General features: G+C 35.7%; 2 protein-coding genes and 1 pseudogene across 3 annotated transcripts; 1 reads left to right on the top strand and 2 right to left on the bottom strand.

The window, feature by feature from the left end:
• Positions 1-1,320: 1,320 nt before the first annotated feature.
• Positions 1,321-4,852, top strand: LOC110686726. Its single transcript, XM_021863337.1, has 3 exons — positions 1,321-1,564; positions 1,669-1,735; positions 1,851-4,852. The coding sequence occupies exons 1-3, from the start codon at positions 1,496-1,498 to the stop codon at positions 2,801-2,803; spliced, it is 1,089 nt and encodes a 362-aa protein (XP_021719029.1). The 5' UTR covers positions 1,321-1,495; the 3' UTR covers positions 2,804-4,852.
• A 3,304-nt stretch (positions 4,853-8,156) lies between these two features.
• Positions 8,157-10,429, bottom strand: LOC110686725 (protein EDS1L-like). Of its 2 annotated transcripts, none has more exons than XM_021863335.1 (3): positions 9,868-10,429; positions 8,982-9,785; positions 8,157-8,897 (listed from the first exon to the last, which is right to left on the bottom strand). In XM_021863335.1, exons 1-3 carry the CDS (start codon positions 10,381-10,383, stop codon positions 8,181-8,183), a joined length of 2,037 nt encoding a protein of 678 aa, XP_021719027.1. In that variant the 5' UTR covers positions 10,384-10,429; the 3' UTR covers positions 8,157-8,180. The 2 variants fall into 2 exon arrangements, with proteins under 2 accessions (XP_021719027.1, XP_021719028.1); XM_021863336.1 differs by having other exon boundaries at positions 8,982-9,770.
• Positions 10,430-10,707: 278 nt separating this feature from the next.
• On the bottom strand, positions 10,708-20,885 carry LOC110686775 (annotated as a pseudogene).
• Between the last annotated feature and the right edge of the window lie 1,143 nt (positions 20,886-22,028).

Below are 22,028 nucleotides of genomic sequence, written 5' to 3'. Positions count from 1 at the left end.
TGAACACATTTTACTATTTTAGTGTAAACAAATACAGAGTACATTTTGATCACATGTTCTTAACACTTATTGTTTTGCACAATAACTAAGACAAAGAATAGTGATTGTATATAAAAATGGTTGAGTGTAAGAAATTTTTAATTTTTTTTAATTTTTTTAAGTCGATTTAATGACACTTGAAAAATACGACATAGCGGAATAAAAAATATACTACGTACTTGAGAACTTCATATTCATAATGTTTTTAACATATACTCCGTCCTATTTGCACAAGAATTTACAAAAAAAATAAAAAAATGAAAAATTATAATGTGAAATAGTGAGCAACAGTAGAAAAAAAAGGTGAGGTGTGCAAAAACATGGGTGTTTAATTGTTTATGTAAAATGGATGGTTGGAGTAATAGAGATTAATGTTAAAAAAAAATATTGGATGTATGATGGAGTAAGAATAATAATATAGTTAGAGCAAAGAAGCTTTTGATACATAGGGCGCTAGATAATAGATGGATATGTTAAGAACATTATAAACAAAAAAAAAAAAAAAAAGTAAAATATGTTAAGAACATTATAAACAAAAAAAAAAAAAAAAGTAAAATATGTTAAGAACATTATGAAAAATATGCAGTTTACTAGAACGCGATGCCTACTACGGTTGCAAATCACTAGCACTGTATGTGTGTTTTACAAATATACCCTCAAATTAAAACTGCAAAATCTCAAAAATATACCCTATATGTTTTTTTGTTTTTTTTTTATTTTTATTTTTTATTTTTTTTAAAGAAATGCACTGCATATTTATAAGGATATAAACTTAAATTCTCTTGCGAAAAACAAATCAAATCTATTTTTTCTTACTTTTAACCATTTTTTTACACCATCCTCCTTGTCATAATTATTTATTGTGCAATGTGAAATGTCAAAATGTACTCTCCATTTATTTATTTTTCTTTATTTATTTGTTGGCATTCATACCACCTAGCATTAAGCAAATTAAATCCAATTCAATCCAATCTAGAGATTTTGTAAGAGAATCCAAATCAAACAATTTTTTTTTTTTTTTGTCTCAATCCAATTTACTCCCAAATATCAAATTCCCTAAAATACCCCTCCAACCCAAAAATTTACCTTGGGGATCAAGCGCACACACGTACATCTAACGTCATTCACACAAGTCAAACCCCCAACAAACAAACGACACCGTTTCATCACAAACAACAGCTGAAAAATTACCCTAAATCCCTGTAAATTCAAGAAAATGTCAAGGGTAAAATTGGAAAAAAAAGATTATATATATGGTTGAGAAAATGTTATCATGGTTTTTTAATTGCTGCGAAAAGGCGAGCGAGAGGAGCAGAGCAGTTTCCGTTATCCATTCTCTTTCTTCACCATTTATATTTTTCTGTCAGATATTTTTATTTTTTTCTTCGTCCAAAAAAAATAAAATTCGGAAATTAGGGTTTTTGATTTCAATCAAATTCGAGGTTTATCTTCAATCATGGTGTCTGATTCAACCATCAATGCTTCGATTCCTAATGTCTCCAAGGATTTCGGCAAGAAAAAACGGGTAATTAACATCTTATCTCTTTAATTTGATTTTATTTTGGGAAATTTTTTGTTGCATGAAAATTGTTTGATTTTGGTCTGAAAATGGAGTTTGTGATTGTTCAGGCGAATAGGTCGGCGAAATTGAAGCAGAGTAAGCTTGATGCTCGCCGTGAACAGTGGCTTTCTCAAGGTACTGCAATGTTTTATTATTATTATTTTTCTTGAAAATTTTGGATTGGTTTTCGATTAGTGTTTGAAGTTTGATTGATTGGTGAAATTTGTGATGAATATAATTTTAATAATAGTGAAGAACAAGAATTGCAAGGAGGAAGTGAATGTTCCTGTTGTTGATGTTGGTGGTGGTGGTGGTAAATTCAATGGGCCGGCGATTGAAACTCGGAATAAGGCGGCGCAGTGCTGTAAGGATTTAGAAGTGGTAAATCCGGGAGTTGAGGAGATCAGCCACCACTTTAGTGACTCAGAATCGTCCCCGTCGAATAGTCCGACGAGCAGCATTTCTAGGGGAAATGATTCAGGGATTACTTATACTGGTAGCAGCAGCAGCAGCAGCTCGAGCTTCAGCAGCGGCAGGGGATGCTTCTCAGGGAGTTTGACAGAAGAAGAGGATGGTGATGGTGGTGGTGGTTGTGAGGATGATGAGTGTTTGGATGATTGGGAGGCTGTTGCAGATGCTTTGGTTGGTGCTTCTGATGCTAATCAAGGTCATAACTCTAACTCTAATCTTTCCCCTGGCCGAGAAACCACGGATGGGTTGAATTTTGAAGGTCAGCTGCCTATCTGTGAGAATGTGGATGCTCAATTGGAGAAATCGAAGAGCGTTGGGGTTGGGATATTGGGCAGGGGTAGTGAGAATTGCAAAGCTTGGAGACCGGATGATGCTTTTAGGCCTCAGAGTTTGCCCAATTTGGCTAAACAGCATAGTTTTCCGTCTGGTGCAGAGAGGCTTCAAGGATTTGCAAACCCTTGGGTTCGTAACAACATGACTCCTCGCGTGCCTACATCGTGCCCTATATGCTGTGAGGATTTGGACTTGACGGACTCCAGTTTTCTCCCTTGCCCGTGTGGGTTCCATTTGTGCCTTTTTTGTCACAAGAGGATTCTTGAGGAGGATGCCCGTTGTCCTGGATGCAGGAAGGAGTATGCTTCAGAACCAGTAGAGAAGGAGGCCAGTGTGTCCGGTGGTAGTCTAACAATTCGTTTGGCTCGCTCTTGTAGCATGTCGTCTTCAAGGGTTTAGGATATAAAGTTGTCGTATTTCTTTTGGGCTCAGCTTATGTATGGTGGAATTCTCAGTTTTTACTTTGTGGTGTCTATCAGTGTTGTGTTGATCTAGCCTGATTCTAGTTCGTAGATGTGGGTATAAAAGCTTGTGGTTTTAAGCACCGAGTTATTGAGCTGGCTTGAATATAGAGAGTTTGGTCCTAATCTGTGTGATGCTTTTGCTGATTGTAGAGGAATTGATGCTAGTATGTGAATAGATAAGTGGTACAGAAATTGAATACATTAAAGATCATTACAATCTTGTCTGTTCTCTATTTGTTTTTGTCTTTTATGTTAGCAGCAAACTATTTGATCCTTGGATTTGATACTAGCTATATACTACGGATACGTATTTTGTTTCGTGCTGGAGAGAACTTGGTATCTGTTTCATCACATTGAAAGAGAATTTGATGGAAGAAGCTGAGATCCTTCTTTACTGCCTAGTATGTTTACTTCTTAATTCGCTTAATTTTTTTTTTTTTTCTCTGTGGTTCCATTTTATGTTTGTTTATGGAGTCTTTTTCGACTCTTTTTTACACCATTTATTTTTCAGTTTCACATATTCATAATTGATATTTTCAAAATCTTGTCTTAGAAGCACAACTTATGTAGGAGGCTGTGCTATTTATAGTGAGAGCTGTTAGTGCCCTCTGCTCGTTAAATACTGGTTTGACTCCACAACGAGGTTGTTGGGGATATCGAATTTGATTGCCATGATCTGAAAGGCTGATGAGGGGAAACTGACATTGGAACCTTCTTTTTCATTGTTTAATTACTACTCATATAGTCGTATCAAATAGTGGTTAGTCCTGCAGGTGGTTAAGACAACAACCCATAAATCTTCCATCTCTTAAAATTTCTCTAGGCCGAGCTTTTGTGCTTGGGGCACCTTGGTTTATTATTTAACTTCCAACACATTTTTTTTGGCTTAATACTCATTTATGTGTTATGCAACTTTCTCAGTTAAATTTCTAGAGAACTTAAATGGAACTTGCAGGAAATGTTCGTTCAGCTTGAAGGAAATTGCATGTTTGCATCTGGTTGGAAAAATTAAGAGCACTTACAGATGGTTTGGTGCTATGGCTCATAAGACAGGAACAAGAAACAGTACTGATATAGTGAAAATTTCTTGCCTGTAACTAATGTGTATCACTGATATGTTGTAAAGTCTGTATGGTAAATTGAAATTTAATGGCTTTTGTGTGATTGTGTGACATTCAGGATCTCTACGGTTTTGTACTGCATCTGATAGTGGCTCCTCATCAGTTGTGAAATAATCAAATAACTCAGACTGCTGTTGAGCAGCATTAATTTAAAGGAAGGCGGAAGCACATCATAAAAGGTCAAGATGGTTCAGTTTATAAATCTGTGAATAAGTGCATTAAAATTTTGAAGGAATATGGAATTTTTTTGATCCGGATCCGATACAAATCTCTAATCACAAAAATCTGGATCAAACATCTATTTTGGTTATATCTGATGATTTGGGTCTGAAATCTGAATATTCGAATAATAAAATCAAATTTTGGATTAAAAAATCCGGTTATCTGAATTTTCTGACTTTTTTTACTTAGCCCTTATGGAGTTAATGGAATATGACGGTGTTAACTTTGGTTTTATTGATAATTAAGGAGATGTTCTTTCTTCTATGAGAGCTATCTTGGAGCTATGGTTAGTATCTTGCTTGTTTCTGGCTCATTGTTGCTGAAGGTGGATCCAATTCTACTAAAGAAAATAAATCTTCTATAGTTCTATGTGTTTGGTGAAATCAGTGTCCGCTGCTGCCGGAAGAAATCATTTTGGTGCCCTTGCTGTTTTTATTGGCTATTATAGGTTATTGATTTAGGTATGTAATATGCCAGGTCCAGGATGCTGATCGTTATGTAGTGAGATAGAGAATTTGACCGATGAATTTCAATGATGTAATTTAGAATCATCCAGGATCTATAAGACAGGATCAATTATACAGCATTCAGTCATTCCTCTGAGTTTGCTTATATAAATGACCATGGAATTTGTTTTTTTTTTAGTTTGTTGGTTACAATTATTTCCCTCCGCCCCTTATTTTTGCACCATTTGACCCAAAAAGCTCTCACTAAAAATGGATCCATGGTGCAAAAAAAAAAAGGACTACAGAGGGGTACAATCTTGTTATTGTCATCATCATTGTTGTTGTTACATATTTTTAAGTTCTTTTTTAGCTTGGCCTGTGTAGACTAGCCTGAAATCTCTGAATTGTTCTGTAGTTTGACTGTTTGTTTTGGTATGGGCCTATGGGGCTTGATTTTTTGGGTTCGAGGAATGTTGTATCAGTTATTATTGAACAGTTCCTTTATGTTGTATGGGTACCTTGACAGCATGATCGGTAGTGCTGATGATCTCCAGTCATGGCAATGAACATTTTGTTTAAGGATCTAGTGGTTGTCTCAATTTTTTTTGATATTCTGTTAGATCGAGGCTTGATTGCCTGAGGGTGTCAAACATGTAGGGTTCTTTCTATCTATGCTTGGAAGAATATGCCATTTTTTTCTTTAATTTTTTTATTTCTTGGTCACATTTCCCTGGATAATGAAGCCATGAAGGTATAGTTTCATTTTGCATAATTTTGATGTAACTATGCATGATATACCATAGAGTTATAGGCCTTATAGCCATGTTATTTCTTAATGCATTTGTAGCTTTTATTTCATGTTACTTTCTAGCTTGAGTAGTGAAATGTTACAGCAAATATCTTTCAAACTAGTCCTTTTTTTAGTAATCATGTTTTGAAGTGATTGATGTCAAGGGTCTCTATATCCTGGTTTTGCTCTAATATGGTTTTTGATGTTTCTGCCAATTTTAATTTTCTTGAAGCTTGAAGATCTATGTGGGGCCATCATAATATAATTTGGGAATTATGACATGTAATTATGTTACTTTATCCAGGTAAGTTCCTTTATTATGCAAGCCAAAACTTCAGTGTAGAAAAATGTTATGCAGAGTTGTAATGTTGGTGCATCATTTACCCTGAGAAGTTGTATTGTGGAGAATAATTTTGACTACTGTTTTTGCTTTGGAGAGAGTTGATGAATTGATCTTCTTTGGTACTGATCATTTGTCTCCCATATGAAAGTGATATGGAGCTATGTATGGACTATGGTTTTGAAACCTATATTTTTTTCAAGCTTTTTGAGTAATTTGCTTGCTCACTTGTTTTGTAATCTTCAGACCACTTGATGTTTCTTCCTTTAATCTGTGTCAAAAGTTTTGAATCTTTTATCTAGTTCGAGAATGGACAGTTTGTACTCACATGCAGACTTTACTCACATTAGTGTGAATTTTTGTTGTAATTTCCTATGTTCCTCTTGCAAAGGTTGGACATAGGAAAGTGTCACTCCCCAGGTTTTTTTTTTTAATTTTTTATATTTATTTATTTTGTTTAAATTTTTTATTTTATTAAATTTTATGCATGTTTTTTTGGTCCAAAAGAAGTGTCAACTTATGTTGAGAGTCTTTTAACATCTGTATCCTGAACATTGTCGTGGTTAGTTACCATATCTTATTACCCCTACTTGCGCTCTATCTTGTTTCTGACCTGGGTGTGAAGAAATGCACATCACCTTTTAATGACAGAGATTAGAATTTGTGAAGTGAAGATGTAAAGTCAATTGTTCTTTTACTGGTGATTTGCCTGCAGTGTATGGCCTTGTTAATTCCACAAATTAAAAATGTGGTCTTACGTAATTATCTAGTTACATTGCAAACTATGGTGGTTGTACAAGTGATGTGCCATCTTCATTGTTTATCCATATTGATTCTCGTTGTCAACCTTTAATTGATTAACAGATCTGGAATGTTGTGTATGAAACAGGCTATTTGAAATGGTTTGTGCAACAATGCTCTAAAATTAACACGACACAAACATGAATCCTGGGTTCTAAGTCTTAATTGTTGTGGTTACACGATGGACATGGTTTATGTTGAGAAATTTTATGTCGAGATCTTAGAATCAGGTGGTATTCAATCACTTGTAACTTTTAGTCTGTGTCATTTGGGAATGGCTTATGACAGTATTATCATATTGCCTGGAGAGAAGAGACTACCAGTTTAGTTGTGCTGCCTTGTTTTGGATGTCAGTTTTTGTTAAGTTACAGAGTTGGTATGGGCCGTATGGCCATAGAATCGATGACAGAAATAAAAGCAGAGAGGGCAGAGACTATGTTAACCTCCCTCTGACAAATGTAAAGCTAATAACTGAGGCTAGCAACTTAGTGATAATCATTGTGTATGTGCGCCTGGTACTTTTGTCTTGGGCTATTTGTTGCTATACCAACCTTCTAGAAACTGATAGCTCATCTTTGAGCCTCCCTTTTGTGACTGAGTGTGCACCTATATCTGATTGCTTGTGCTGTCTTTTGAAGGTTATAATTGTTTCAGGCTTTCAGCAATGATTGAGATCAAGTAATGCCTGCTTAAGTTCTGTTTTGTTTAGTTATTGGAGTGATTTTTCTGATGTGCTGATATTTGTTCAATAGTTTTTAGAATGAATGCTAAATACTTTCTCGTAAGTTGGATAATTTGATGCTTAGTTATGTTTTGATAACCTGCAAGGGGGAATTGGACACAGTATTTTTTTTTATTTTTTTATTATTATTATTATGTTGTCCAATAGCTTTTAAATGAAGGCTATGTAGTTCTCTTAAGTTGGGTAAGGAAGCCCACCAGCGTCTGAAGATCAGGTTAGGCTTTGGGCATGGGAAAGGAGCTATAGCTCCCTTTTAAAATTCAACATTATTATGCCAACGATTTGCCTTATCTTGGACTGTAGCCAAAAAAATACTTTTAGTTGGGCGCTGCTGGAGATGAAAGATTTTCTGAGAGCCAGAACAAATTTGCTATATACTGTAATTTATAGTTAGGTATTTTGAGAAGTTAGTATTTGAAGACTAACCCTTCAGTTAGCATGTAAAACCAGAGATGCATTATTACATTGTTAATCTATCTTCTAATTATGCCCTATTTTTTTTTTTTTCTTCCAGATTCTGAACTCAGCTCTCTAGCTATTGTTATAGGTGCTAAGTATCTGTTTAAATTATCTCATTTGCTATTTTCTGAATTTGAACTCACGGTTATCTAGTTGTTGGTATCAGGTTCTTTGTGTCACTTAAAAGATGATGACATTTTCTATATTTTAGAATCTGAACCCACAATTATCTATTTATTTGTAGAGAGTGCTATGCATCTCTAGTGCCACAGCTGTTGTCTGTTTACAGGGGAAATTCAGAAAAAAAAAAGAAAAACATTTTTTCTAAGCATTACTTGTAAATTGTATTCTTGCAAATTGCTGATTCCGAAAGAGACTGGAGTATATAATATTATACATGAAATAGATCCCTGATGCAAGATACTGATCTATGTTGGATAGGGAGCCTCTTCCACCACTGGACAAAGGAGGATTCATTCAAGAATACGTCTTTGCCCAGCAGCTCATTCTGGGCCCATAATGATACATTTCTTTCAAGATGGAGAACTCTCTCCTCGACATTTTCAAAGTGCTGTGTGTTGCGAGTACTTATGCAAAGCTCCTCAACCTCAGCCCAGAAGCAGGATTCTGGCACTGGTTCAGCCTTCATTTTCTCCACGTGTTCACGCCATTTTTGTATGTATCTGTAACGTGATGGTCTACCTTTGTCCATGTACGATCCAGTGTCCTCGTTCTTTAAATGGCGGTAGTAGTTGGCTATATCCAAGGGCTCAACAAGGCGCCTGTACCTAGTACCAACCTCAATCCACTCTTTATTCCCCTCAAATTCATCAGGTAATTCATTTCTTTTCAACATCTCAATTATCTCATCCCATATGCCAGCTAATTCCAATCTCCTGATGTTGTTGTGGAAGTCTTCAGTGTGCTTTTGCATCTTAAAGGCGTCATAGTATCCTATTTTCCGAACCTCACTATTGGCTTGATATCTTTCAAGCATATCCAACACATCTCTGATTTTGTTTTTGTTGCTGCTGATCTTGATTTGGTTTCTAGCTTTCTGTTTTTCTAGCTCTCCTGCAGCTCGAAGACATAATCTGGCTCTTGCACTCTGGAATAACAATCAGCTTGTTATCAAAAGTTTTAATTTGGAGTACATGTTTGAAGTGTACAAAAAGGTTAGTTTAGAACTCACCAAGCCTAAATCATTCAAAGCACCACATACATTGAAATTTTCACCTTCTCCCATGTTTTCTGCCGATAAAGGCAGATCTTCCAGATGCTCCAAGTAAGCTACACGGTGCTTTGCCATGCTCTCGAGTAATTCGTGCTCATAGATTAAATGCTCTTTCAGGCTTCTCTGGGCTACCTCATTCCACTCTGATTCAGAGCCTAGCTGAAGGCAGTAAAACAAACTTTGGTGAATGGCATCAGAATTTTTTATAGTAACAAATTTTCCATTCCCAATGCAGAAGACATAGGTCCCAAAAGGTCTGTAAGGGCTAAGCTCAATAAAATTGGTCACATTTTCCAGTAACAAGTTTGTACACCCCATGAATTTGCAGGCTGCACGACTGGTCACTAATGAGACGTTTCTCATCACTGTCAGAACAAACGTTGAAGCTTCTGCTGTTCTTCCTACAGAATCACTTGCAAAAAAGGGAGATTTTGGATTGTAGTAATGCAGAATCGGCTGCAATTCTTTCTCTATAGAGGGAAGAGGAGTGAGGGAAATTCTAGGGATGATATCATATCTCATGATGAAGTGTGTGAAATATTGACTCCAATGTTCTCGTTTCACAGCATGGGTTAATACTTTGTCACCCACAAGCGGTGATCCAAAGGTTATACAGCGGGGCGGGCCGTGGTTGATGTGTCTCTGGTTCCAGGATTCCAAGAACCAAAGAGTTGCAAAGATAGCTGTTGCTGCACCTGAGGAATGTCCTGTGAACACTATCTGCTTCTCTGTTGCAGCTTTTTCCACCTGAGAATCTGAATTCTGTAAGTTAAATGTTCTCGTTTTTGAGTTCAATATATATATAATTTTCATGATAATACAAGCAATTTTCATAAAATCATACCTCATTCTTGAATGATGTTTTTTCCAATAGTGCTTCAAATCTTTGAAGGTATGCTTGGTTTACTGTCGCGGCTTCGTTGCTGCCAATAGTTTTAAGAGATGGGAAGTGATTAAGGTTGATCTTTGCCTCTCCAAAAGGCTTATGCGTAAACCAGTCACCCAAATCCCAAGTTCCTGTGAACCCAAAGATCACCTCCGATAACGAGCTCCTAGATATCTCACATATAAACGGCTTTCCAGTTGATGACTTGTGAGCTTTTATGGCTACAGCGCAAGCTCTACCGATAAACTCTTCACTTAATCCTACACTCTCTCCTGCCATACCTATACTTGAAGTTTTTATTTTTACATGAAGAGAGCAGAAAATGGCTGTTCTGATTATTGTTGGTGGTATTGGCCAAATGTTATGTTTGGGAGTGTTGAGGTAGGCTAGCAGTGGGATGGTAATTACTGAAATGCCCTCTTGTAATATTAATATAGGCCGATGTATGATAGCTCTGAAGGGCATATTTGTCATTCTACTTGCATTGACTTGAAAGGTGAAATTGTGCTATTTCTATGGTCATAAATAAAATGATTGTAAGATTTTTTTCGTGGAGAATTCATCCCCGCTTCCCACTTACGTGCTTGACTTGGACTTTTAAAGGTCATGTCTTTGTCCAAGCTAAACCACCTTAATCAAGATTATATTGATTTAGACTCATCAAAGTTAATTGTCATTATATTATGTAATACTTTAATAAAAAATTATAAACTAATAATGTGATATTAGGAAGATGCAAGGCTAGATTATCTGTAGCATAACTTGCATTTTGATTAATCATACATAGTATTAAACAAATATGCCACCTGTTATACAATTTAATACAGTTGGTTAAGCAACCCAAAACTTTATCCATCACTAATCTTAAACGCAGACGTTTCAGGATCTTGTTTTGTATACTCTGCTACCAGCTGTGAGAACGAGGACGACTTGTTTTGAAGCAATCTCTTAGGGGAATCATATTCCTTAATGATCCCTGCAAAGGATTGAAATTATGATACAATACATAAATATAGAATTATAGAGGTAGGTTAGTACGGAGTACATTCTAAAGAAAAACAAAGCAATGGAGTTTACCGCGGCTAAGAAGCAAGACCATATCGCTGTCAAGAACAGAAGTGATGCGATGTGCAATTGTAATGACTGTACAGTCAGAAAAGTTTCGTTTAAGAGTTTGTTGTATACGATTATCAGTGGCTGTGTCAACCGAGGCAGTGGCTTCATCAAGCACCAAAACCTTGCTTTTCTTGAGTAGTACTAGCCCAAGGCTGATTAATTGCCTCTGACCCATGCTCCAATTTTCTCCGTTTTCATGAACTGCATTCATTTTAGAAAGAAGAACATCCATTGATATAAATCATTTCAAAAACATTAACATCAAAGCACATATGGGAAGCTATACAAGCCATTAGCATCCAACTTCCTTTCAATCTTTCTAACTTCGTCTCCAAGTTGACATTTATCCAAAGCCTGCAAGTTTTAAATTCATTCGAGTTAGCATCAGCAGTTTACCTTCCAAGGAGAATGTTGTCAGAATATGAATTATATTATAGAAAGCAAAGAAAATGAGCTAACTAAAAGAACCAACCTCCCAAATTTGTCTATCTGTGTGTTGTTCGAGTGGGTCCAAATTACTTCGTATTGTTCCCTGAAACATGGTAGGATCCTGAGGAATGATGCTCAGTCTTGACCTCAGATCTTGGAGTCCAATAGATGAGATATCAATGCCATCAATTACAATACAACCAGTTGTAGGTTCAACTATCCGAAAAAGTGCTTGTATCAGAGTTGATTTACCACTTCCTGTTCTTCCTACAATATCGGTTTTTGACCCTCCTGGAATAGTGCATGTCACATCGTGTAGCACTAGTGGCAAATGAGGAGCATACCGGACCTGTATATTATAGATATCAATTTTCCCATGTGATGGCCAAGCACAATCTGGCCGATTTTCTTGTATGATAAGAGGAGCCTCACTAGGAACGTTCGTGTACTGAAGAATTTTCTCCACTGAAATCATCTTGTTCTCCCAATGGCATAAACAACTTATTAGCGTAGACAGCTTACCGTTTAGGGTGAGCCCATACGTTACAGCTAATCCTGGAATTGCTGTACATGAAGTCATGAAGATAAGACTTGCAGTTTTAGATTTGCCATTACAAAGATAAACACGGATAAAGAACAGGATACAATACTAATACATACCAGGATCTATGCTTTCTCTGAAGTACATAGAGAGAACTAGAAGGGATGCAAATGTAATACAAGAGAATGCATCTAGCCGCAACAATAGCCATTTCATTGCAGCAGCAAGATGAAATTCAGGGCCAGAATATGCATCAACAATTTTCATATATGTTGGCTGGAATCTGGATTGTTGATTAAAGCTCCTAATAGTTGTGATTCCCGACATAGTTTCAGCAAAATATTGAATAACTGGAGCTTCGCATACTGGACTCAACCGTGAGAACTCTCTTGATGCACACATATAATATTGCTGCATATGATAGATGATCAGTGTTTCAGAATATGAACTAGAACAGTAAACATTCTATAGGGCTCGGAATTAAGTAAAATGTAGGGACCTTATAAATAAGTTATGTTTAAACAAGCAAAATCCAAAATGGTAGCTATTTACTGATCTTGATTTATCCCACTTTTTATACCCATATATTCTTATGAACTTGAAGTTGGGAAGGAAAAATAGACAATTTCTTGGTTAGTTAATCTATGTTCTAACAATGAGTGCCAGTTGTGCATACAGAAACAGGAGGTATACTTGTAAAGTTAAAATTTTACCTGATATCATATGGAGGCGATAATCAAGGGGATGAAAATGATAAAAACTTCCCAGGCAACTGTAGACATCACAGCAATAATTCCCAGAAGTTGGATGGAAAGGGATATAAGCCTCTCAAGTAAGGTTGGAATTCGAGTCTCCACAGCACTTTGATCAGTCGAAACACTAAATGGGAGGAAGTGGATTGAACTAGTCAGTAAAGGAAGATTGAGCCAAGTCACTATTGTGATATAAGCTCCACAAACTATTCATTTCACCTCAAATAACCATGACATGTATTCGAAACATGGATACAATCATAGAATATTCAAGTTCAACACTTGGACACATATCAACATCCAGCGTTGTTACTCTAGTCCTAGTAAAAAAAAGGATGTTATTTATAAGTACTCCATATTAAGTAAATTGTGAAAAGAAATTATACAAGGAATGATCACTTACTCGGTTGAGAATTCTTCCAGCAGGTGTAGCATTGAAAAAGGACATAGGAGCATGGAAAATGGCTTCAAGCATTTTTCTAAAAAGAATAGTTGCAGTTTTATATCCTGTGGCTACGACAAGCGATTCTACTGCAAGGGTGCAGAAACATATGCCAATTGCCAAGGATGCGTAAACAATCAGTAGTGTAGATCCACTAAAAACAGGTTCAACATACTTTGATGACGGAGTTGCCCATGCCCACCAATAATTGCTCCCTATTTGAAGAATTTGTAAGACAATTGAGGCCAGAATTACAAGAATCACCAGAGCTCCCCCATATGCAGTTGTGATGTAGTTCCAATAGACAGAAAACTCGACTCTACCCCTCTCTCGTTCTTCTTCTTTTACAAGCTGTTCTACAGGTGCAGAACCAGCTGCTCTCCCCTCATCATCTACTTCACCATTCACATTATCATTACTTATGATACTCTTCTTATTGTCTGCAGAAGTAGATGCAACCTTGTTGGAATCAGGTATCGACGACAGAGCAGTATATTGTGCACCTACAAGTTGAAAAAATTCGGACCCTGGAACAAGAATGTCATCATACTTTCCAGCTTGTACAATCCTTCCATTTTTCATGACCTTACAAAAAATTCAAAGTAGTCATAAGATTATCAAAAGGTTAGATTACTTGATGATCCCAAATTCAAATAAAATGAAGAAAAGTGGTCTATATTACTGAGCTCACCACAACTAGATCAGCAGCGTTCAAGAACTCAACTTGATGTGTAACATAAATGACAGTTTTCCTGCTCAGAAGACCAAGCAAAACTTCCTGCAATCCAAAATCAAAAAGCAGTATTTCCAAATAAGTTTTCTATAAATTTTTTTCAGACTATACAAGGCAATGGTAAACGATTTAACCTTGAATAAATGAGAACCAGTATGAGCATCAACAGCACTGAAAGGATTATCAAACAGATAGATATCCACATCATGGTAGAGAGCGCGAGCAATTTGTATTCTTTGCTTCTGTCCACCACTTAAGTTAATACCTCTCTCACCAATAACAGTCTGATCATCAAATGAAAGGACTTCTAGGTCCTTCTTAAGACAGCAAGCTTCGAGTACTTGATCATATCTTTGTTGGTCCATATCGTGACCAAACAGTATGTTCTCTTCAACCGTACCACTCTGTATCCAAGGTGATTGAGCAACATAAGCCTTTGTCCCACACAACTTGACCGCCCCTGAGATTTTAGGCATTTCATCTAGAATGCAAGAAAGTAAGCTCGACTTGCCTGAACCAACTGTACCACATATACCAACCTTCATACCATGAGACACTTTGAAGTTTATGTCTTCTAATGTTGCCACAGTAGTAGACAAAGAAATATTATCCCAAGTAAAGTTCCCATCAACAATCTCAACTGATGTATCAGAACTACGCAACGGCAGCTTCTCTAAAGCATCATCTTGGAGCTCATCTAGGGAAAGAAAAGAAGCAATTCTCCCAAGCGAAACCTTGGCTTGAACTACCAGGGATATTGTATCAGGAAGGAGCAAGACTGGCTCTCAAAGAACACGAAAGGTAGCAAGTGCAGACAATACATGCCCCATTTCAAGTGGGATCCCCAAAAATATACAAGAACCGAAAGTGACCAAAGTCACTAAAGTTGGACCTATCCCAAAGAAAAAATTAATCAATACTGAACCATATAGATATTTCTTCAACCATTGCATCTCCACTTTTCGTAGTTGAAAAATTGTAGACAAAAAACTCATCTCCCATCCTTGAAACCTAAGGATTCTCACATTCCTTAAAGCCTCAATAGTCACCTTCATTCTATTATCCTTAGATTCCATTAGTATTTTTTGAAACTTTTTCTGCCATGTCATAAATAAAGAGTTAGCTCCCATAAATATTAATGTTACAACAAAAGCACCAATAGAAGCAAGAAGTCCCAATTTGATGTATAGAATTAGCAAGGCTAAACTAATTTGGAAAAAGATTAACCATGTATCATGAAAGTACACAACGAAACTCTGGATTTTCTCAACATCAACAGCCACAGCATTGATAAGCTCTCCACTTCCACCACTAGCCTCGTCGCCTTGCAATTGTGATGACCAAGAGGCAAGGGCTAAACTCTTGCTGTAGATCATTACAGTGGCCACTGCTCGAATCCTACTTCCAATTTGTTGCATCCTAAACATCCAATGTCTATTTATAAAAGCCTCAAGAAAAGTGGCGGAACAAAATGTCAAAGCAAGGACATAGCCTTGATTATTAAACTCCTCTTGTCCATTAAGGCAATGAACAAAACTATCCATAAGATATGGAGCAATGAAACGAGCTAGTGTGTATATTATAGCCAAGAGAGCTGTTCATACAATTTCCTTCCAAATCGACAAGAAATAAGCCTTTACAAGCCCGAATTCACAAATAACAACTCTTCTACTAGTAATACTACTAACACCTACATTATCTTGTTTATCAAATTGTGATGATGACTCGAAAAGCCTAGCTTGGAACACAGGAAAGGCTCGAAACACACTATTAGAAGGGCCGAGTTGAGGAATATCATCAAGCTCTAAGGTTGATTTCTCGGTCCCCAACGCAAGCAAAGGAATTATCCAAGAAAAAAAGAGTGTACGAAAAAGACCAGCGTTATGGTACGGAGTCACAGTTTTGCACCCTTTGGTCTTAGCCTTGTTATTTGTTTCGAAGTTGCCATGATTTAGAAGACTTCTTCAAGATCAGGGACAATTTCATCCTCGGTTTTCAATGATCCTACACAACATAACATACAAAAATGTGACAAACAAATCAAATTGTGCGAGAAATTCCTCAAAACCATTTTCTTTTTTCTTGAAAAAACGTGTATATTAAAGATTTACAACAAATATACTTCGTATATAGCATAAAGTACATAATAATTAAGTAAAGCTTGATTAAAACGGAGATATATATACCTTTAATCATGCTATTTAATTATTTGACGATGATTAAGGAATACAAGATTATGCGGCCTATAACACAACAGTAGAGATCTTTAGAATAAATATGTTATTGATGCATGAAATCAAGCCCTTCTTATAATTTTATAGGCTAAATAAAATTAGTTCCCTCATGCAATGTAGATTAATAATAAAAACAGCAAATAAAATTGATCTAATTTTTTTTAAAGCGATAATTGCAAGTCAACCAAAAAAAAAAAAAAGAAAATCAAAATCATACGTTTGAACAAGTTTGTTATTTTTTTATTTTTATTTATTTTTTTCCTCCACCCTAGTCAAACTAGACAAGGAATATTATTCAAGGTTTTTAGGCAGTTGACTTCCTACTTTAAAATAGACTATAGCCTTAGAATTCCTCAATTAGCAAAGTATGAGAGCGAACGGGGATTTAAACTATTCCCAAAAAAATAAGGGGATATGAAGAGTGAGAATTAGGGTAGTCTTTTTTTTTTTTTTTTTTTTTTTTTTTTTTTTTTTTATGCTCCATAAATTTAATATTGCAATGTTTTTTTTAAGGTACGAAATAAAAAGTTTAGGAAACCTCCTCACGAGGGGAATTCCTAATGTGTCAATTTCAAGGATGACAGCTAGACCTGAACTAGTATAGTCATTGATTACCATGGAATCTACAACTAGAAGTCAAACATTAGCTATCCAATCTGTTACTCCATTTGTTTCCTGATAGACGTATCTGATGCTCCAGAATTTTGACAAGATCGAGGATGCGAGTGTCTTAAAAAATGTTTTGGGTCTGATGATGGGGGATGATGGAGGGTGATGGAGGATGCTGTTGGTGATGGGGGTAATACATAGCAGTACATAGCAGTACATGATGTGTGTACTAAGACTCATTGCAAACCACACACATTGTGATAATTACATTAAGAATTCCCTTCGCAAGGAGGGCTTCTTAAGGATTATTTATCTTACCTTATAAAAACACACATTGTGATAATCAACTTGATTTACATGAATAGTTCACCTTATTTTTATTTATTTCAAATCAAATCAGAAAAACTAATTCATATCATAACAAATATGTTCTGACCATGCTTTGTTATCGCTAATTAGATATCAATAATTTCTTAATTTAAAAAATTATGAAAATTACATATTAATACACATTGTTACAAATCTAACAAGACTCGACTTATAGGTTATTCAAATCAGACAATCAGATTAAATAAGAAAAATAATATTTTCTGTCAGAAACTACCTAATAAAAAAATGTTGTAAGAAACTACTTAATAAAAGGTAAAATGTTGTATAACACTACCTATGCTCGGATTTCCACTGGCATTGACCCACCTAAATAATAATAATAATAATAATTATTATTATTATTATTATTATTACAATAGTTACAATAATAATAGTAATAATAATTACAATAAATAAATAAATACATAAATTAATATAAATAATCACAATAATATATAATATTAATAATTAACAACAACAACAACACTGAATTTAGCTATCGTTTCAAGTGGAATCAAATCAATTAAAAGTATAGTAAATTTTAATCAAACATAAAAATGTTATTGTACTAAATCATTAAAAAGATATTTAGTTAATTTTTGCCGGCCCTTATTAACTAAAACTTGAAGTATAACACTACAAATTTATTTCATAACTCGTAGATTATCAATTACAAATTTAAACTTTGTTTCAATTCAATTCCAAAATAATACTTTGTATCTATTTACGATATATTATATTTGTATATGTATTGCACATATATTGTCATATATCATATATACATATATATGTTGCATGTTTACTTTTTTTTTGGACCTATATATATATGGTTGTGTACCTTAAATCTATAAATCTAAGTTGTACGAAGAGTCGAAGACAGACACAATTTGTCAATACATTGAAGAAGACCTTGGATCTAATGGAGCTCCAGTCACGAGGGTCATAATTCTTAACGTGGTTGATTAAAACTTGATCTTCTTCGAGTTTCCATGGCCCTTTCCTAATCAATACTCCTCACATTCATTTAATTTGTATCATTAATACTATCGTTACTACTATTATTATTGGTAATTGTAATATAGTATTTCATATCCAAATAATATCATCAGTTGCCAAAAAATGGCACACTAAAAACCAGGTTTGTTCTTCATAAGCTGGAACAAGAGGTAGCGAAGGTCCCAAGATGAAGTGTTCATATGTCAGATTGCAACAATATGTAATTTGGTTCCATCTTCACCTGATAGAAGAACCACTCTTACTTGGATGTTTTCCTAATGATGGCACCCATAAATAGCATAAGGTAGAAAATCTTTTTTGTGACATCCAATTACCTTATGCCTTATGGTCTTAGCTTCGCCGGAGACTATATACATTTGCCATTTTCCAGACGGGGTTGATATTGTTTTCACATTTCTGCCCATCGTAATTATAATAAACCCAACCATATCCTCTTCAACTACTTAGAACCACATAAAGTTGCATTGCCAATGGTTCACAATTTGTTGTGAATACTCATTAGATTAATTGATGTAGGCCTTTGATTTGTAAAAAGTAAAGACAACTTGTTCCCGATTTTAACATCCTCATATCTATGAAATATAGTGAGGTTGATCAATGTCCTCAAAGGTGCCTGGACCCTCATACTTTTCTTTCTCACCAGGGATGGGAAAGAGTTGGCTAATGACCTCTAGGCTCAACCAATTTTCAAATAACTTATTGTTATGATAGATTTGGCTTAGTTTACATGATTCATTCGGGGAGGAGTATATTTGGCAATTAGGATATTGGACTGATATTAGTGGTGGAGGATCGTGTCATAAAAGTGTCAAGCTGAGATTTCCATAAATCAAAAGCGGAAGCCAATCTTATGAAGTATGGTATTTATTTTTGTTCTAAAAGGAATTTTGACTAGAGTGCTTTACCTATTTATAAGAATGTATAATTTGGAGGTTTGGTTTGAGGGAATCATCAATCATATACTATAACATAAGCAGATCAATGTGAAGCTAGTAAGTGTCCCTCTATCATTCGTTTGTCTTATAAATTAAACAAGTGGCTGAAATGCTATTTTGGGCTTTGCTCTAACAGAAGCTATCGCAGCTGTCAATGGATTCTGTGATCGAATGCCACTAGATAAAATAGAGATCGGAAAGAACACCAACGGCGAAAGCACTCTCAGCACCCGGAGCATTCCCCCAAGGGTGTGCTAAAGTCTTTTTCATTTTTATTTTATAATACCTATCCAATCATAGATGCCAATTGTCTCAGATAAGAAGTCCATGCTAAAATAAAGGTCGATGCAACTTCGCAGATTGAAGTAAATATCAAATTTCTCTATATAGAGATTAACCATACTCCACCCCCCCCCCCCCCTCTCTGCAACTTCACAGATTGCAGTATATATCAAATTTCTCCATACAGAGATTAAGTGATTAACCATACTCCCCCTCCCCTTCTCTCTCTACCCCTCCCTCTTAATCTTGTTTTATCATACTCTGATAGCATCATCATCTATTCATCTAGTAAATGAGAAAGGTAAACTATCCTTTGTACAGGGAAAAAATGAAGAATCATGAAATTAAACAATGTCAAAAGAGGTGTATATAAACCAATGTATTATAACACACGAAAACCATACAATAATCACACAATGTCAAAAAGGGTTAACAGACCTTTTTACCAATTTGTGGCAAAAAAATGACCAAATTAAGAGCATCCGCATTGCTTTACTTGCAATTGTCTAAATTCAACCAATCTTCTTCTATATTCAACAGTTGCACGGGAAGGATGCCAAAGTCTTCCCTTGGATTCCTTTGTGCAATACTAAGCTCTCCACAGAAGTCTCAAAAGATGTCGGGCCATCAATATAATCTTCTAAATGTTGTATTTGATGACTTCTAAATTTATAAGAATTCAATCTACCATCATTCTGTAAGAAAAATGTATTCTTCTCCACATTGAAAATCTTCGTATGAGTAACACTTTCAAGAAACTGAAGAGCATTTAAATCCGCATCTCCAGAACACCATAGCCTCCAGGAATACTTTCCATTATCCTTAACCAAAACCCATATGCAGGTACGCTTAGAAGACATACTGAAGAATGCCATTGACTCACCAAGAACGAAATTAAATTTAATACTTTGTTCTGCAGCATTAGGCAAATCTGCAAAGTCGAACTCTTCCGAATCATAATCAAACGATACAAGAAGAGTAAGTAAATCACACGCAACACCAGGCTTGTACTTATCAAATCCTAAACAATACATAGAACCTTTGAAACAAAGAACATCCCCAACTTCACCATAGAAACTTAAAAATCCTGGAATGCGAACATCCAACCTATCTTTAATCCTCCAAAGGTGATCATTTAGTGAATAAACTGCAATCGAAAACTCGGAATACTTAACATACCCGAAAGCAAACACCTTATAATCATTACTAGATGGAGCGAAACCCGGCCAATAATTTATGAATTTGTATCCCATTGATATAAAAGGGCAAGGAGGAATCAACAAGGACTTCAGAATACAAGGATTATAGAACACAATCCTATCCGAAAACCATAAGTACTTGATCAAAATCAACCCATAACAGCTCCCTAAAACAACCCAATTCTCAGGAATTTCGAAAAGTTCATCAATTTTCCTACATGTATCTCTACTATGAATATGCATACGATGCCTCTTACACCATTCCGCAGCTAACAAATAGGATTGATTGCGATTGTTGTTGTAAATTTGAAGATGCATAAAACAGACCTGAATCTCATTAGGGTTTTAGCCGGCAGCCTAGCAAAGACCTTTCTCCACAATTCTGTCGGCAAATCTGGCAATTCGGCATCGGATGTTGTGATCTGGATGCTGCTTGGTTCCGCCATTGAAATCAATTTAGGGAAATTGAGACAGTGACTGTAGAAATGAACGGGACAAAGTGGGGGTGGAAATGTGGAATACTGGTTGGGGAAGAGAGAGTCTCATACACTATGATTTAATTGTATTTGTCTTCTCGGAGTATTAATGTACATTCAGTGGGGTCTAACCTGCTAAAAAAAAAAATACAAAACCTGCTAACCCGAGAGGACATAGGAGACGTTAGTCCCTCCATCTCCCCAAGTGGTTGGGGTTCGATCCTCATCCTCCTTTCTGTGATTGGGTGGGGATCTCCGTATCTTACCGTGAAAAATAAAATAAAATCCTATCTTATAGTAATAAGTAAAAAAAAACCGTTAACCGGGCTGGGTTGACTATCATTAAGTGGGGTCAACAAATCAAAAATTCAAGTGTTGAATCCCGATTTAAAGGACAAAATGATATATACAACATATCAAACTATAAAAGATTTCAGCATGATCTTTTTAGGGATACAGTTAAAGGCTCAAAGCTTCTTTAAATAGTTAGAGACAAGTAATAAGGAAACAATCTATTACGGATAAATTAGTGGGAAACAATTTATTACGGATGAATCAGTCATTAAATCTTTGATACTCCCTTATAGTATACTCCTCTATCTCTTATTGTTTGCCCCATTTTCCGTTTAAAACCGTCCTTAATAGATTGCCACATTTTCATATTGAGCAATAGGAATCTAGTGGACAACTAGCTAGTGCAAAGTGTTTGAATATTACTGTTACCCCCCGATCATTTTTTGCTAATGTAGAATGCAAGATCACAGCCTCGTTCATTCTCTTACTGAAGGGATACATAAACTCAAAGACTACCAGGCATTTTCTCATTCGTACACCAACTACGATCACTACGAAGAGAGCCACAGTGTCAATTAGCTATGAGAAAATTTACATAAAATAGGCAGGACAAAGCAATGTTAGTGATACGTATGGAAATCATTGCTTTCAGCTGTTACTCTGATCCAATAGTTCAAATACTTAGAAGTGT

Source organism: Chenopodium quinoa, unplaced genomic scaffold (genome assembly GCF_001683475.1).
Source record: "Chenopodium quinoa cultivar QQ74 unplaced genomic scaffold, ASM168347v1, whole genome shotgun sequence".
In the NCBI taxonomy this organism is placed as follows: domain Eukaryota; kingdom Viridiplantae; phylum Streptophyta; class Magnoliopsida; order Caryophyllales; family Amaranthaceae; genus Chenopodium; species Chenopodium quinoa.
This window is presented reverse-complemented; position numbering and strand designations above follow the sequence as displayed.

Coding starts and splice junctions, on each gene's coding strand:
- LOC110686726 (XM_021863337.1), top strand. CDS start 1,496: ATGGTGTCTGATTCAACCATCAATGCTTCGATTCCTAATGTCTCCAAG. Junction 1,565..1,668: donor ATTTCGGCAAGAAAAAACGG/GTAATTAACATC, acceptor GTGATTGTTCAG/GCGAATAGGTCGGCGAAATT. Junction 1,736..1,850: donor TGAACAGTGGCTTTCTCAAG/GTACTGCAATGT, acceptor TTTTAATAATAG/TGAAGAACAAGAATTGCAAG.
- LOC110686725 (XM_021863335.1), bottom strand. CDS start 10,383: ATGACAAATATGCCCTTCAGAGCTATCATACATCGGCCTATATTAATA. Junction 9,786..9,867: donor AAACATCATTCAAGAATGAG/GTATGATTTTAT, acceptor TTTAACTTACAG/AATTCAGATTCTCAGGTGGA. Junction 8,898..8,981: donor CTTTGAATGATTTAGGCTTG/GTGAGTTCTAAA, acceptor TTGTTATTCCAG/AGTGCAAGAGCCAGATTATG.